Source organism: Cataglyphis hispanica, chromosome 18 (assembly GCF_021464435.1).
Source record: "Cataglyphis hispanica isolate Lineage 1 chromosome 18, ULB_Chis1_1.0, whole genome shotgun sequence".
Classification (NCBI taxonomy): domain Eukaryota; kingdom Metazoa; phylum Arthropoda; class Insecta; order Hymenoptera; family Formicidae; genus Cataglyphis; species Cataglyphis hispanica.
Window position 1 is genome coordinate 2384781 of NC_065971.1, and position 17755 is coordinate 2402535.

Genomic DNA, 17755 nt, shown 5'->3' on the forward strand with positions numbered 1-17755 from the left:
TAAAAAGACAGTTTATATAAATTCTTTTTATATAAAAAAATACAGTATAAAGATATATAATATTTCAATAAGAAATGTTTCCTGAAACATTATCACAAAATGCACTCTAAGAACCGCATTGCTTTCAATGATTACAAATTGATAAAAGTTTTGTCGTAACAACTTTCATTGTTTATGATCATATAATTATCAAAATATATAAAATAAAATCGCATTACAAAAATCATATCATATTATTACTTTACATTTTCATTAAAATATAAAGCGACAATTTTGAAATATCACTGAAAGTTTTCTTAGATATCATCCTGCAATAACAATAAAAATTCTAGTAAATGTATATTAAATACAAGAGATAATAATCAGGTAATAATTACACATAAATATGCATTGAAAATAAGAAAATTAAACATAAAATTAAGATATCTAACCAAATGCATAAAAATCAAACATAAAATTAAGATATCTAACCAAATATATGTATAAAGTACATAAATAATCAATGGAATATAACACAATTTATGTTATTCATATGAGAGCTGTTCACAATTCGTCATGTTTATCTTAAAAATATAAATTAATCACTAAAATATTTTTTAATAAAAAAAAAACGTTATTCATACAATTATATTCGTGATCTTTTAAAAATATGAACAAAACTGCAAGAGTTGGTATTGTAATATATAATATTGTATAGTACTATATATAATACTATATAATACTTTATCACAATCATATTTCAAGAAATATAATAAAAATATATGTATGATTAGGAAATTAGTTTTATCGTTTTTTGAGAAACATTTGCAGTATTAGATCATTAATCTATAGTTGAGTCATAAAAATACATTGATCTTTATCATGATTAATCAATGATTAAAAAAGATGATTCTATATAATTAAATATTAACTTTTTCTCGACGAATTTATGCAATGATTACGTAACATCAATGCACTTTCGTTACAATATTGTTTAAAGCGTCTAAGCGTTAAAATTGGCACAGCCTTTGTTAAATTGTGTGAAAGATCGAATGGATCTTGCACACACATAGGTGAATCAATACGAAAATATTCCGGTTTTGCACTTCGCAATTGCGCAATGTAAAGTGCCATGTTAAGGTCATCCGATAAAGTCAATGATACTTCTGTAAAGAATTCCTTATGATATATAACGCCTAACAATGGACATACAACATTATGCATGTAATCGAAGCGTCCGTAATACTCAAAAAATCCTAATAATAATTCATGTATCGATAATTCAGGTACGTCGATAGGAACATTATTACCGACTCCAGTTTCCCAGCCTAAAATAACAAAATATATGTATCAAGAAATTATACTATGAACATTGAAAAAAAAAAAAAAAAAAAAAAGAAATATGTAGAAATACAATTTATTATTGTAAATTAAACAAGATTATCTCTCTTTTACTATCATATAGATTCCATATATAAGCTATATGGATGTTATTTCTGATATTACTCAACTTACCAGATACAATTTTCGAATGATTATGGCTTTTAATTAAAGCAGCAACACTTGGTATTTTATATTCGACTTGTAAATAAAAGATGACTAGCCAAGTGAGAGCATAGTTTGTTATTCCGTTAGAACCAGTCAAATTGCCCAACAAGATCCATTTTTTCAGAAACAATATTAATTTTCGACAAGGCGGATATGCTGTGTTGAAAGATCTAAAAGTTGAATCTTTTATAAAGTATATCTTACAAGTATCACAAGCATTTTCTTTAAAATACGATATTTCTCATACTTAATAAGTTTAGAATTTTCGACTGAAAGACCATTTGTAAATGAGATATCGCACTGTAATCCTGTTCGTCTATGTTTCACTTTTATTATGGGTGTCCTGCTGTTGTCCAAAGTTAATTCTATTTCCCAATTCTCATTGTCAGTATACAAACAATTCTGAATTTGTTTACTTCTGTTTTTAATTAATTCAGCCTTAGTACATTCATCACCTAGTACAGAAAATTCTTGTAATTTATTTTTTATATCAATATTTCTTATAAACAAATTTTTTGCAGTTTTATGCTTTTTGTATGTGTGTGTATAAAAAAAATATATAAAACAAATATATATTTACTGAATTTAAGATATATGTCGATATCGCTGTTGGGCAATGCTAAACCAGTAACTCTTGAACCAAACATGCATACTTCTTCTACATGAAACTCTTGAGATTTGAAAATATCCTTTAAATCCTTCATGAGTATAGTTTCTTTCATAGTTGAATCATATAATGCATCATTCGATAATTTAAATAGATTAATAACATTTTCATTGATATTTTTTAATAATTGTTGCAAAGATTGTGGCAGCAATGTAACTGCAAAGTCATTACTTTTCACTAAATATTGATGCGTCCGTTTTCGACAATGTTGTCGATAAATTGAATCTTGATCTTTATACCACAAAGTGGCACATGTTAAGCAGAAATCAAATTTTGAATTATCTTTTGTATTCAGAAGCATCTTATGTTTTTTGTCAAGATGTTCCATAAATTCTATTTTTATTTTAAATCTTATATTACATTGGACACAAGCAAAGTATTGGATATTGTACCATAAAGTATTGAATTCTTGTAATACATTTTCAACTTCCTTGAGTGATTTTCCACGATTTTTCTTATGTATAGGATAATACATATGTTCTATGATCGAGGGTTCATCACGATGCATCCACTTTTCATTTTTATCACAAGCGTAACATCTCATATCCTCTACCTTGATTAATTCTTTCAGTAGTCTTAATCTCTGCTCTTTATTGCTCTGATGCAGTTGCGTAAGTTGCATAATATGTTGTTCACAACGAATATGTTCATACAATGTATGTATATTATATGAATGTGTAACATTACATGCAAGACAATACATATTTCCACATTTTACACGAACATACAATTGTAAACTTAATTTAATCTCATTCAGTTTGTTCTGATTGTAAGCAAACATAATTTCCTCAAAATCTAAAAATTTTTTATAATACATTCTATTATAACGATCCAAAAGATTTTTTTTTGTAGTTTGTAAAAACTTATACATAATTCTTTCTGCTGGTCTATTGCTAATTAATTTCTCTATTTCTAAAGACATGTGACGAGGCATAAATAAGCCAGAATTGCTCTCTTCACTTTGAGATATATCATTTTTGCTACCAGTATTTATTTTAGTTATTAAGTTGCTATTATTATTAATATATTGTTCTGCTTGCATTTTATTAATATTTTGTTCTTCCAATGTATCGATCGATATTTCCTCAGTACAAACTAGAGAGTCTGCTTGCGTTTTATTTTTACTACCAGTACTACTTATTTTAGTTATTAAGTCGCTATTATTATTAATATACTGTTCTGCTTGCATTTTATTTGTACCAAGTTCTTTTGTTGCAATACATATGTTATGTATATAATTATAGGTGAGCAAAATATTTTGAAAGTGTTTCAAATGTTTGTCCCTTGTACTTAAATGATCAAATACATCTTTGATTGTATAGAATTTAAGTTTGCAGGCAATGCAAATGTAAGTGAATTTATTCTCAATTAAGTCATCTGAATTTTTCTTAATAGATGCGCGATGGTTTTTAATATACATCACAGGTTGCTCCATGATTTGTACGATGTCACCATTATTTTTAAAAGAAATTAAATTTAAAAATTCGAGAAGTTCAAAAAAACTTTCTACATTTTTAGAGTGATTATATTCTTGTCTTTTAGTTTTAATTAATAATTTAATATTTTCTTTATGTTGACATTTAGAAAAATGATTTTCTAACATTGATATGCCATGTATTATCTCATTGCAAAATGAGCATTTAAACATTGGGTAATAACTGGAAATATTAATTTTAATATTTTTTCCATCTACAGATAAAGTCAAATCATTCATATCTTTTATAGAAAACGTCATGCTTTCTTTATGTATTGTTACTTCATGATTTATTATGTCATTTTCTTTTATCATTATATTACATTGATCACAAGTATATCTTGACATAGTATTTGTGTATTCTGGCCACATAGTTCCATTTAATTTTCTACTGTTCAACTGCAATGGTTTAATAGTCTTTCTATCTTTTTTAAAGTTTATGATGCATATCACTTCTCGATTTTTTTTCAAGATTTTCAATGCAGATTTATGTTGCTTTTCTTGTATATGTTTTTTTATACTATTTTTATGGTCAAATCTATCACACAAAATACAAAAACTCATATTTGCACATCTTTCAACTTGCAAAACATTATTGCTATTACGATTCTTCTTGTCAGATTCAGAGGAAACTATACTTTCCTCTTGCTCTTCTATCTCAGAGTTATTTGTCGAGTTATTTTTTGCCAATTTATTTTTACAAACTGGATATATTCTTGCAAAAAATTTTGAGTTACTTATAAGTTCTGTTTGAGCTTTTATTTTAAAAACATTGTCATTTATATTTGAATTTTGTTGCTCATTTGGTAAATCTTCTAGTTTAATACTGCTTATATATTTTTGGTGTTGTTTACCTGTCATATGTTGATTAATATGATCTAAAGTAGGTATCGAACAGTTGCACAGTACACAAAAATACCTTGTGTTTTCAGAGTTAGAGTTTTGTAACATATCTTTCATAACTATTCCATGATATAATAATTTTTTGCATTTTGTATTTGACAATTTGCTGAAATTATCTGTAAAATCTGAGATTTGAAAGTTGATATCTGAATGAACTTCTTGCAAATGACGTTCAACGTCTGTTAAATTTTTCAACTTGCATAAATAACAGTACCATTGTCCATTGTAACGCGTTATATGTCGCGCTAAAAAATGTTGGTACATTTCGACAAATTCCACGCTGCGCGTATTCTTTTATAGATGTATATGTATATGATAAATATCTGTAAAATTAATAATATAATGCTATATATATTATATAGTATTACAGATTATAAATTATATAGTATTAACCCTCCATATGTACTTGTTTTTGACACCTTCAATGTGAACACTGAATCTTTAATTTGATCGTGCAAGTTTTCTAACTGTTCCAGGCTTTCAAAAAATCAGGAAAAATCAAGATTATTTCTCAGAGTATGTAGTACATTATCCAGAAGTTAATAAAGTCAAATGTTCAAAAGTTTTTTAAATAAAAATTGAAATTTGTGCTAAAATATGGGAAAAATGATAAAACGGGAATTTTGACTGTTCTTTTAAAGGTCCAGTATACATACAGAGGGTTAAGATTATAATAATTAACTATAATAGCTTTTAAAACTAGACTAACAATAAGCTAGGTTAACTATCTAGCATGTTATTGCTATATCATCACTCGTTCACTTGGTTTTTAATTCGCATTAATCACAGATAATGATAAAAATAAATTTAACTTTAATTTATAGAAATGTAATTTCAAAGAAAATTCTGAAATGAAAAAATGGAAATGAAAATTATATTTCAAAGAAGTACCTGGAATTAAGTTCGGATAATTATACAGCAACACGATCTCCCAAGTAGATAAGAATGCAATATGCACATCGCACAAAGAATTTCTTTCTGTAGTGACCTCATTAATAACAGTTAAATGGTATTGGTTCGTTGCACACAATAATAATCATTGTTATATTTTAAGAAGTTTAAAAGTTCCGGGATTCCCTATATATATTCCCCCCCCATTGATGAATCATACCATGAAATATATATATATATATATATATGTACATATCAATTCTGATCATAAACATAGAATATATAGATTGCTCATAACTAATGGCGTTTTTGGATGGACGGATTAACCCGGATCATGAATCCATGTCCTTTATTGGCAGAGACATGCAAGTAATGACGTCATTGCATTGTCTGCCAATAAAAGACATGGATTCATGATTCGGATTGAGTTAACCCGTCCATCTGAAAACGCCATCAGACTACGCATTAAAGATTAAGATTAAAGATTAAAGATCAAATTTTGACCAATCAGAACAAAGAAATTTTAGTCCTTTTTGTTCTGATTAGTCAAATTCCAATCTTTAATCTTCAATTTTCAGTTTTCAATGCGTAGTCTGATATGGGAAATAATGTTATAATATATATATATTTATTTAGTTCGGAACAAAATATATTAATTGAAACTATTCATAATTTTCAACATATATACATATATATTTATATATGTATATTTAAGTCTCAAATAAAAAATGATCAAGCTTTATATATAATCTAAATTATTCTTAAAATAAATCCTTTTCAATTTTACTACATTTTATATTTTTTTAAATATGTACATCTACTTATGTAAATGTTAAAATATATGTAAATAAAAATTATAGAGCTAAATAAGGATTGAAAGAATATATATGTATATATTATATATATAATCACATACATATTGTATATAATAAATTTTTTTTTACAATAAGGAAATATTAATCCTTTAAGTCGGAAAACAATAACGATTTAATATAATAACTTTCTCGTTATATATAATAAACTAAATGATTTAAAAGGTTATAATAATTTAAATCAATATGTATATTTTTTTTATAACTTTTTATAAAACAATATAGATGTAATGACATCACAGTACAAGTATTATATCTAAAAACTAATTAGCAAAAATTAATTATACTAAGACTAAAAAAGATATTTTTAATTAATAAAAGTTTCTGGTAAAAAAAGATATATTTATTGATCTAATGATGTGCTAAAGATTACGATAGTGATATGAGAAATACCGCTCATATACTAATAATTTTCGATTGAGAGATTTGAGAGATTGAATAACAAAATAATCTCGCCAACAATTTATCAGTATCATGTATATATCTTTTTATCATTACAAAATCGCAAATAAGAATTTTTAATTTATACCGATATTAGATATCGAATACTGGTATATGACCAAAATTTCTATACTATTTTTATATATACATTATACCGGTATATATAATATCGGAATAATGCTGGTATTATATTAATGTAGTATTACATTGTTATTATTTTATTAAATATTATATTAAATCAATCAAATTAATAAAAATACTTTAATATTGTTAAAATTGTCATGTTATATTTAACATTGCAAACAGATATTAATATTCGATTTATTTCGGCATCGATAATTTAGATTAATTGAAAAATATTGTTAAATAATGATATTAAATAATAATTATCTTTATTAATCTAATTTATTTAATAGTATTAATATCCAATAAAATAATAATAATGTAATATCAAAATAAAAATCTCGATTATACCGATATTCAATATCCAATATCGTTATCAATTAAAGATTTTTAGAACTACAGATTTTTAACATTAAAAGTATACCGACATATAATCGCTAACAAAATTATTTCGATATTCAATCCCCAAATTAAGGTATATCAATATTACATTAATTCATAATGAAGATAATATATCAAAACATATATAGGTAAAAATATCATGATTAATATTAAAAAATTAAATTTCGTGATTTTTTTATAATTTGTCAATTATCAATAGTCATATAAAAATATAAAAAAATAATGTAATGTAATGTTATCAAAAGAGAATTAAATATGAACATTTTTTTCTCTACAGATATTAATCAACTTAAGATAGTAATGGTGGCTTCAGGTACGGAAAAGTCTTCTTCAGGATTTTTGAGCTATAATTGCAATAGTTCTGAAACTTGTTCAACTTCCGACTATGCACCGCCTTCGTAAGATTATGCGATAAATCAAATGGATCTTGCACACATAATGACGAAACAGAAAAACCTTGAGGCTTCTCTTGTGTACAAGCGTCACGCATATAAATAATATATGGTGCCATATCTTGTGGCAAATTCGACAGTTTGTTAAATGCATTTTTTTCTATCGGCTGACCCAATAATGGACAGATCACATAACTTTTGTAGTTAAAATTCGCATAAAACATAAAATATCCTAATAAAAGCTCTTCAAAAGTGTGATTTATCCTTCTAATGAGAAAATTGTAGCTTACACCAACTTCCCAACCTAAATAAAAAAAAAAAAGAAAAAATAATAATAAGTATATTGAGTATAAATTAAGAAGTATATAATAAGAGTATATAATACATAGAAACTGAATATATAATTAGTAAAATAATTCTTATATTGCAAAATTTGGTTAATAAAATTTTTTTAGCATTTTAATTTATTTATTAAAATCAAATTAAATTTTGAAAAAAATTTATTGCATTCTATATACATATATGAATATGTATAATCACACATCACTTACCACTGATTCGCCATGAGCTATTTTTCAATTTTATTAGTTGTGAGATACTGGGAAATACTAATAGAGTTTGCAGATAAAAAATAACGCACCATGTGAGAGCATAGCTTGTTATAAGACGAGATCCTAATAAACCACACTTGTTCAACCATTGTTTAAGAAATAAAATCATTTTTCGACATAGTGGAAAAGCATGATTAAAACACCTTGAGAAAATAATTTTCTGTTTATTTGCAATACATAATATACAGCATACTATATTAAAGAAATTTTTATTATATTAAATCAGATGGAAGTAAAAGACTTACTTAATTATTTTTGTGTTTTCCACTGCTAAGCCATTTGTAACTGAAATGTCACAGATTAATCCTGAGGGAATATGTTGCACTTTTATAATTGGCGTTCTACTATGCAATATCATTTCCTGTACTTTCCACATTTGTTTATTAAGAGACAGATAATGTACAATTGATGTAATAAGAACCTCACAATGATGATGTGATGATTTTCTTCCTTCGTACATATTATCTGCATTATATAAAATTATAGAATAAAAGTCAATATTAATGAGTAAAAGAATGTATAATTTTCTCTCTCTCACAACAAATAAAGAAAAGATTGAATAAATATTGCTAAAAAAAACAATTTTCAAGTTGCTATATATGCTATCTTTATACCATTCAAACAAGCAAAATTTTGTGTAATTTTTTTCTTAATTACATATGTTATTTTTAATACTCAAAAATTATATGGATATATGTACTACCAATACATATATGTCTAATATTAAAATGATTGAGATATAAGTGTTTTGCATAATAAATAATTTATAGAAAATCTATTCTATGTAAATAGAAAATAATAATAAAGTTATATTAAAATGTTAATCCCTAATTTTTGTAGGAAGTACTATAACATATATAGTCTGCTTTAAGTTTTAATATTTAAATTAACATTTAGATGCAAACAATATACACATTAACAAATAAAAAAATGCAGTACATGATGTAATATATAAATTATATTGCAGATTGAGATTGGACTTACCACAATCCAGAAAGATATCAACGTCACTATCAGGGAAACCTAAGTCTGAAATCCTTGATCCAAAAGGATAAGCCTTTATATTTGAAATATATCTGTGCATGTCAGTTATCAAGTCACACAATATGTAATCAATTATTTTATTGTAATATACACTATTGGATAGCATAAGAAAAGCTTCAGCATTCTGATTGCACATAATTAAGAGTTGAATTATTTCTTCTGATAAGTGATCAAGATCAGAACCATATATTATTCTGTGCTTGTGCTCGAACTGTTCACAATGTCGATTGTACATATCAGAACTTCCAAACCATAGGAAAAGGCATGGAGTGCAATAATGAAACTTAAATCTTTCTATATGATTGGAAAATTGTAATAATCGTGATGTGTGATAAGGTACACGTAAATGTTTTGCGAAACAGATTTCTGATGTGCTTTCGTAATTGCAAAGTTCGCAACAATACTTCTTGACATTGTACATGCTACGAAAATGATAATGAACGTCTCGCAGTACATCTTTTACCGACGATGTCCAAGATCCTTTAAAATTCTGATGCTTACTACTTAATATGTGCTCATGTAACGATGCATCATTATACGCCACCTTGCTAACAAAATTCTGACTATCGCATAACAAACATTCAACAATATCATCTTTGTTTCTCATGTATTCTCGTGCCAATCCTAGCTTACTAAAAAGTTTTCCGGCCTTCAAAAATTTCTTATCATCCTCTATCATTTGGGTCAATAGTCTAATGTGATTGTCTGATTGTATATGTTTACAAAGATTTTTCCATAAGTTGGAATTGTTTTGAATTTGAAAAGTATTATCACACACCAAGCAATAAGTTTTTCTGTCATCATTGAATAAAGAAAAATATATATTGAGAGCAAATGTCTCAATTATCGCGTGATTTGCTTCGTGGAATTCATAATCGATTTCAAAAAAAGTAAATTCTGGACTTTGCAAAGTAGAAATATTTTGGTTATGCATGTTCTCCATGTTTTTATGATTCACAGCATTGCTTGGTATATCAGTAGTATTTGGCAAAATATTGTTGCTATTATTAAGTTGCAAAGAATGAGCTTCATCCTTTAAAATGTCTGATTTTAGATCAGTTTGCTTGCCATTCTTTTGTAGAAAATTGTTTACTTTTGTATTTCTTTTCTTTCTCACACGAGAAGTTTCTCGAATGTTTTCTATTGATGAGTTTTTTAGTATAGATGTACTTTTGTCATTTGTGTCTTCCTCATTGTGTTTTGCGGTATTTGGTAAATCAGCTGTATTTAATGAAGCATTCTCATTGTTTTTCTTACTATCAAGTTGTAAATTGTGAACTTTATCAATTAAATTATTTATTCCAGTTTGCTTGTCATCCTGTTGCAAAGAATTGAATGTCTCTTTACCTTCCTTCTTATTCATGCTAGAAATTATTTTAGTATCTTTTTTTGATAAATTTTCTGAGATACAAGTATTTTTGTCGATCATACTGCCTGTCCTCTTATCCTTTTCAGTTTTAGTATTTGATAAATCTCTTGTGTCAGGCAAAATGGAAGTATTATTAACATCTTCTTTATTAGCGAGGTGCAAATTGCATGATGCAAATTTATTTGAATCATTCGCTTCTATAACAGTTCCTGTATTATTCATTTGTAAAGAAATAAATTTTTTCTTTTGCTGTCTTCTCTTTTTTTTTCTTTTGGAAAAAGTTTTCTGAGTACTTTGTTCCATTTCATTATTTATTATGCCATTATTATTATTTTGCTTATGCAGATCTAATACTGTGATATCTTGTTTCATAAATATGTCTGATGAAAAATTACTATATTCCCGCGTCTTTTCCATAATATTCGATCAGTTTTTCGGAAATACATAACCTTATGTTAAATAAACATAAATGTTTTTCCTAAATCTTCTTTCTTCTTCGTGATCTCCTGAAATTATTATGTCTTTTTTTAAAATATTTTAATATTTTAATATTTTTCTAATGTTTTCACTTGTTTTATCAACAATTTTATGTATATCAACTTTAAAATTTCATCCCGCACATTTGATAAAGTAAAAAAAAAATTGAACGCGTGAACATAAATATATATCCTTGTGTCTTGTGTCCACTGTCCACCGTCACGATGTTAAGATTAAGGCCGTATTACATTATGAGTTGCAGGCTTGGTTGCGGTTGGGATAATGGTTGATAGCTGTGGATTAACCAATCAGCCGGCAATCTACTTTGCTCTCATTGGTTAGCTATCTAGTAATATATAGAAGTCTGCGGTACTTAGATGGGTGACCGCTTGGAAAAACCATGTACCGTTGATGCTCTCCTTTTTTTTTTGCTAATTTAAAAATTTTATTAATATTGACATTTCTTTCCCAATACATATTTCCCACCATAGAATAATTAATCTGAACCGAGTGTTGAGAAGTGAGGGTAATAAAAGTACACGTAGAAAGAATAAACTTTTTTTTATGCCCCTTGCGTTTCTCTCTCACTCGCATAGAGAGCGCTACGCTCCAGATGTCTCAAGTCTGTGTTCGCTCCCATCGCGATTGCGCATCAGTTCGCCGATGTCGCGAAGTAGCGTTGTTGACGCGTGCAAGAGGTGTAGTGTTTTGGATGTTGTTGTCATACGCGACGGCGGCAGGCATGTCCAGCGCCTTTACGGTTTCCCTGTTGTTCGTCGTCGCACTGGCAGATTTGGGCTATTCCACGCGACGTACGGTGAGCACGAATTTATTCCATTAGGCTGTAAAAAAGGGACGTAAAAAATGATCGCGGTCACTTTCCGCGAGCAATACAATCGAACGAGATACAAGGAAACGTGATCGCGTGTGCGTGATTCATCACGCGACTTTGGACTCTTTTGAAGCGCGTTCGAGAGAATCTTGAGTTTTGTATACGTTCTTTGTATGCTCGTGTTATTGACGGCGATTCAAGAGGATGGCCCACTTTGTTTATGTATAACCTGTACATTAATTTCTCCATTCTTTTTAATCGAAGAAGCTCCGAGATTTCGATCGTTGGAGGGAGCGCGGCGTTCGTATATCGTCGCGCATAAAAGCTTATTATGATTTCGCTCATTAATAAACAGGTGGATTCATTGATAAATTGGCTGCTCGCGTAATGGCTGATCAGATAAGTGTCGACTAAGTGCGACCTAAATCGCTCGAGATCCAACTAAGGGCACGGTCGATCGTAATGCGCGAATGTATGAAGTATGCGGAGATGTTAAATTATTAATGATAATGCGAATTAAAGTGGTATTTTCGGTTTTATTTCTTCTTTTTGAGTTTTACATTGCAAATATAAACTTGATATGTAAACGCGTAATGTAATATTTTGATACAGGAAGCTCGGTTCGGAGTTGCGATAATCCTTATCCAATGTTTTGTTTCTCTTGTGTTTATTGACTTTGTCTTCCGCATAACTTTCGCAACAGATTATACTTATTATTATTTATACGATATTACAATTACATTAGCAATATTTTTATATAGATATTGATAATTGAAAAATATCAGTCAAAATAATAGTATTAAAAACGTGAAATAAAAAATATCTCATTAATTGCAACTAATGACGTTGATCTGTAAATTATATTATTAATTATACTTATAAATTAAAATACTTATAAATTAAAATATTCCTTGCATTTTAAAATATTCGTGATTACGATGCTATACCTTATACCCTAACGTCTTAAATTTTTAATAAACTTAAGTATCGATCCCAAGAGTGAATTAATAAATAAATATAGACCAACGCGAAGTGCGCGGCACGCGCGATATAACTGTGTTAAGGTTCTCTTGAAAATGGAACAAGAAACTCTGTCACTTGCGAAATATATTTATTGTCTGTGTAACACGTTAAAAGATATTATTCGTGAGTTCTAAAACGAGCAAAAATGAAATTTGACATATGTCACTTTCGCACAAGTGCACGAATGATATATGTAAAAATAATAAAATCTAATATTCTAAAATATTTCTAAAATCTATATCTAAAATAAAATCTATAATTATTATAATCAGTAATTCATAATTTTTGTGTCACGAAATAAAATTTTATCGATATATCGTGATAAAATATAACTGAATTTTGACACCAAATGCTCTTGCAAATTCTCTATTTTTTTTTTTTTTTATTGAACTGAAAAGATAAAATGCAATTTATTTTGCGTTTCACATGGACATGAAGAGAATCTATGGATCAATCATAGATTATCGTAACGTAGATTATCGTGTAATAAACGATGTGTGTAACGCTATTGTGTAAGCTCCGCGGGGGCTCGTAGGAACGTTGCAAGGCCGTCGGCCACGCAATCCGGCACCGATGTAGGTCATCCATTCGTTAAGCGTTGTCTACAATCGATTTATAAAAGGCTCGATTTATTCTGTATCAGTTACGATTGAAGCTGAATCCGGATTGCGACGAAAGCGATAGCTGCCGAGAGCGCAACGGGACGACGCTCCACCTGAGTGCCGATGGACCGAACGACACGTTGCATTACTTATGGGATTTCATCGGCACCCCGTCCATACTGCTGGCGCTTACGCCTCCGTCCACCTCGCTCAATATCAGCTGGGATGATTATCTCGCGAGGCGAAAGAATTCGTTATATTTTTCGGAGGCATCTATCTACTCTTTCGGCGTAATAATAAATAAGGTAACTGCATTTCCCGGTGACAATTAATTCTGACAATTAATTGCTCCGAAAAGATGAGTGAGTGTGAAACATTGATTCCATCATACCATTGATAAAATTTAAATAAGCGGCAAGATATATATTGAAAAAAAAAGTGATTGATGAATATGATGACAAAATTTTTGACAATTCTGATTGGTAGAGTTTAATAGAATGCACGAATTAAATATAGAAATTTGTTAACGTAACTACACCGAGACAACACGTGTATGAGAATATGTAAAAATAGTACGTTAATAATATTTATTATTATGATTCATTTTTCCCTCAAATTAGAGCGTAAATCCTTGTGAGTGACATAAATCCACTCATCTCCTCTCACCGAATGTGGAGAGTACATCTGCGGTTTCTTAATTAAACCTTAGCACTTCAATGTCGCCACTTTGTAGAAACCTCCTTAGGTCGAGTGTTTTCTCTATCTATATCTCTTTCTGAGAACACATATCTCTTTGTACGATTTTGTTGAAATGTATGTTTTCACATAGCAAAGCACAGAATTTGAATGCTTTATAAATTTAAATTTTAAATTAAAACTTCTAATAAAATTTACAGTGTGTTATTATATTAGAATATTTTCATTTCTCGTTCAATAAATTCGTTCTGTACTATTAATATATTCTGTACTATGAAACAGATTTCGAATGCATGAGATTAATTCTTCGCACTGCAAAATATATAATCGATGATTGAAAATTGCTTCGCGATATTTGGTTGATGGGCTTAATACATGCGTACAAAGCAGGCTGTCCATAGCAATGAGCAAATAAATTTCTGCACGATCGATCGAATGCATTATAATATCGAATATTTTGAGCGCGATACGTCAATATCAACGAGATTGTGGTTTAATTCAGTTTATTTTATTGGCTTTAATGTGCATTAGTCTCGCGCGTGCGAAAAATTGTAATTATATTTATATAGATATGTGCGCATTGTCGAATAATCCGATATTTCGTCAAGTGACTACTTATTACATCAATAATGAGATAATGTTTATACGTAAATTGTTGAATAATGCTACATTTGTGTTGCAGCTTATCGAATTCAACGATGTAAATGACACGGGACTAATTGACACTGCCGCTAATACGAATATTTTGCATCTCGAGTATTTCAACTGGCAGCGCGTGTCCTTAACGCAAAACAGCGAATACATCTATCTGGAAATGGAGGGTAACAATTATAACGATACAGCTAAGAATATCAGCAGATATGGGAGTATAAAGCTTTCGGTAAAGTATTTTGCAGCATTGAAGAGAAAATATCGGTAGTGTGTAGTCAACAAGCATGCAAAAAAAATGTCATCTATTTCTTAATTATAAGCTCTCGAGTAAGAAGAACGGATTCCATTTTGAGTCTGAATTAACAAATATCCGGCTTCCTTATCCTTTTCTTGTGGTTTAAAAGGCTTGTATCTTTGTGCTAAACGCTATGAGCGCGTTTGCACTTTTCTCCAAAGCCCTAATATCTTTTTCCTTTTTTTTTCAGCTCCGAGGATTTTGCACTCTCGATCACTCAAATACAGTGCCTCATATGTTGCACACGGAGAATTCTACGCAGATAGACATCATCCTGGATCACATGCAGACCAACGAAACATTTTCCAACAGTAGATTTGCTATTGAATTGCTCGTGGTTGGTGGTGGTGATCCTGAAATATTAATGTTCGTTGATCCAAAAAAGAGTCTGGATGACGAACATACACCAGGTATATTCGAGGTAATGAATTGTACCGACGTTTACCATTTCAATCGATTCATTGTTTTTTCGTATTTTTTTATAACTGAAAGTTTTATTGTAACGTCTATTTTTTATTATAATTTTCTTTAGATTGTCGAAGTTAGAACGCCACCCAGAGAACTGGACGGCGCGTTAAACAGCGGAGCGTATTTGCAATGGCGACCAGTATCGTACAATAGTGCGTCACGCGATATAACCAGTTCCACAGAAACAATGCAATACCCACCGAGGAAAATATCTAATTATACGAGCGCTGTTAAAAATTCGATGCTCTATTGTTATTATGGGGATGTGACGAATCTTCTCCTACAAAAATTAACGATTTCTTTGGGTTCGAAAGGGGATGGTTTTTACAAGAAGACGAATTATTTGACATGGTGAGTTATTAATTATATTTTTTATTGATTCCCGATTTTTATTTTGAAAATTCTATAGCGATTTCTAAAAAAATGAGAGAATTTATATAATTTCTTTGAAAGATAAAACATTACGTTCTAATTTTATATTGCAGGACTTTTATAATTGGCTACGGTACACCACCCGAGGAGAGATTCTCTTCTCTAGTCATTATGATTATCTCGATTGGCCTCGGCCTTCCTTTGCTCATTATGATCATCACCGGCCTGTATCTTTGCATTCGTAGAATACCGAAGCGACATGGCAACGTTTATTTAAGCCAATAAGCTCAACGCACGTGCCATATAGTTTTTGCGTACGTTGCGCGTTTAGGTGCATCACTATATCTTGTATGTACCACTACTGTTTTACACAAAGAGATATTTCTATTTATATGCGACACATATATATATATATATATATATATTTTTACACGAATTGTTAGCTCAGATGTATGATATCAGTGTGATAAGCATGAGTGATAATCTGTTCTCGCATAACTTATTTAGCATTAAGCGAGACATTAATGTGGTTGCTTAGTTCTTTATTTTAATCTCTCAGGATAATATGAAAGATATAAATATCGCTCGTTGACATTCGATGCGAACAAATAGTAAAAATCAACCACATTTGTTTCTTTGAATATGTTATGAGAGAACAGTGTTAATTTGTGCAACTTGAACTTTTTTAGATAATTTGTAAATTAATGCCGTGTGTGTGTATATATATGTGTGAGTGTGTGTGTGTGTGTGTGTGTCGCGTGCGCGCGTGCATGATCTACGAAATATATATCTTGCAATAAGAATCCATTTTATGTGGTTCCTTTATGACTTTCCTACTTTTATCATCATCAAAGTGAAATATGATAATATCTCGCTATATATATATATATATATATATATATATATATATATATATATATATTTCATTTCATGTATTCGCATGTTTTTATATTTCCATAAGCGTGAAACATTTATGAAAACTGATATACATTTCCTTCTTAATTTACATACAACTTTACGCCCTTTCTTATTCATACGATCTTTCATTCTTATATTTACATAAAAAAAGATGTATACTTTTTTATCATATGTAAAACGTACATGACATCTCACTAACGAATCTTAGAGCGGAAACTTCAAATAGAGAATTCCACGTATTTTCCAAGTATTTTCAGTCAACGAGAAGGGAAAGCTAGTTGTATAGGAAAGAGGATTTGAAAGTGGGGGTGGACAAAGACACGTGTGTGTGTCAAGACGCGACACAGTGGTGATCCTCGTGGACGACCTTACTGAAACCCGTGGGTATGGTCGGGGAATATCGTAGAGAAAGAGCGCAAGCGAATGTTTTCAGGCAGTGGTAGTAAGAAGTGGCGCGGTATGGTACCGTGTTCCCACTGCTGTCGCGGGGGCGGCGCGGTTGCACGTCCACGACACCGAGGTGGAGGGGTAGGTTTTCATTGATCCAACCCGTGCTACGGAACCACACCACGCAAACACTTACAAGCCCTGAACGGAGCATTGATCTCGCTTCGTCTCGGTGATACTTTGGCGTCGCTTCGCCACGAAGGCGAAGGCTTGCGTTCGTCCCGTTCGAGAGAGAGAGAGAGAGAGAGAAATCGCGTT

The 17755-nt window shown here is 29.8% G+C and overlaps 2 protein-coding genes across 2 annotated transcripts; one reads left to right on the forward strand and one right to left on the reverse strand.

Annotated features, from left to right (window-relative positions):
- Window positions 1-11: 11 nt before the first annotated feature.
- LOC126856425 (uncharacterized) lies at window positions 12-11361 on the reverse strand. The gene is made up of 8 exons (XM_050604894.1): window positions 9288-11361; window positions 8549-8768; window positions 8244-8446; window positions 7599-7996; window positions 2108-4862; window positions 1775-1982; window positions 1495-1697; window positions 12-1307 (listed from the first exon to the last, which is right to left on the reverse strand). The coding sequence occupies exons 1-8, from the start codon at window positions 11131-11133 to the stop codon at window positions 907-909; spliced, it is 6234 nt and encodes a 2077-aa protein (XP_050460851.1). The 5' UTR covers window positions 11134-11361; the 3' UTR covers window positions 12-906.
- A 470-nt stretch (window positions 11362-11831) lies between these two features.
- Window positions 11832-16935, forward strand: LOC126856228 (glycosylated lysosomal membrane protein-like). Its single transcript, XM_050604546.1, has 6 exons — window positions 11832-12010; window positions 13692-13955; window positions 15029-15226; window positions 15483-15713; window positions 15825-16111; window positions 16246-16935. Exons 1-6 carry the CDS (start codon window positions 11906-11908, stop codon window positions 16415-16417), a joined length of 1257 nt encoding a protein of 418 aa, XP_050460503.1. The 5' UTR covers window positions 11832-11905; the 3' UTR covers window positions 16418-16935.
- The last annotated feature ends 820 nt before the right edge of the window (window positions 16936-17755 follow it).

Excerpts from the sequence above, each read along its gene's own strand:
- LOC126856425 (XM_050604894.1), bottom strand. The coding sequence starts at position 11,133 with ATGGAAAAGACGCGGGAATATAGTAATTTTTCATCAGACATATTTATG. Across the intron at positions 8,447-8,548 it reads GAAAACACAAAAATAATTAA|GTGTTTTAATCATGCTTTTC; the intron begins GTAAGTCTTTTA and ends TATTTTCTCAAG. Across the intron at positions 1,983-2,107 it reads CGACATATATCTTAAATTCA|GTGATGAATGTACTAAGGCT; the intron begins GTAAATATATAT and ends TTTCTGTACTAG.
- LOC126856228 (XM_050604546.1), top strand. The coding sequence starts at position 11,906 with ATGTTGTTGTCATACGCGACGGCGGCAGGCATGTCCAGCGCCTTTACG. Across the intron at positions 15,714-15,824 it reads ATACACCAGGTATATTCGAG|ATTGTCGAAGTTAGAACGCC; the intron begins GTAATGAATTGT and ends AATTTTCTTTAG. Across the intron at positions 16,112-16,245 it reads AAGACGAATTATTTGACATG|GACTTTTATAATTGGCTACG; the intron begins GTGAGTTATTAA and ends TTTATATTGCAG.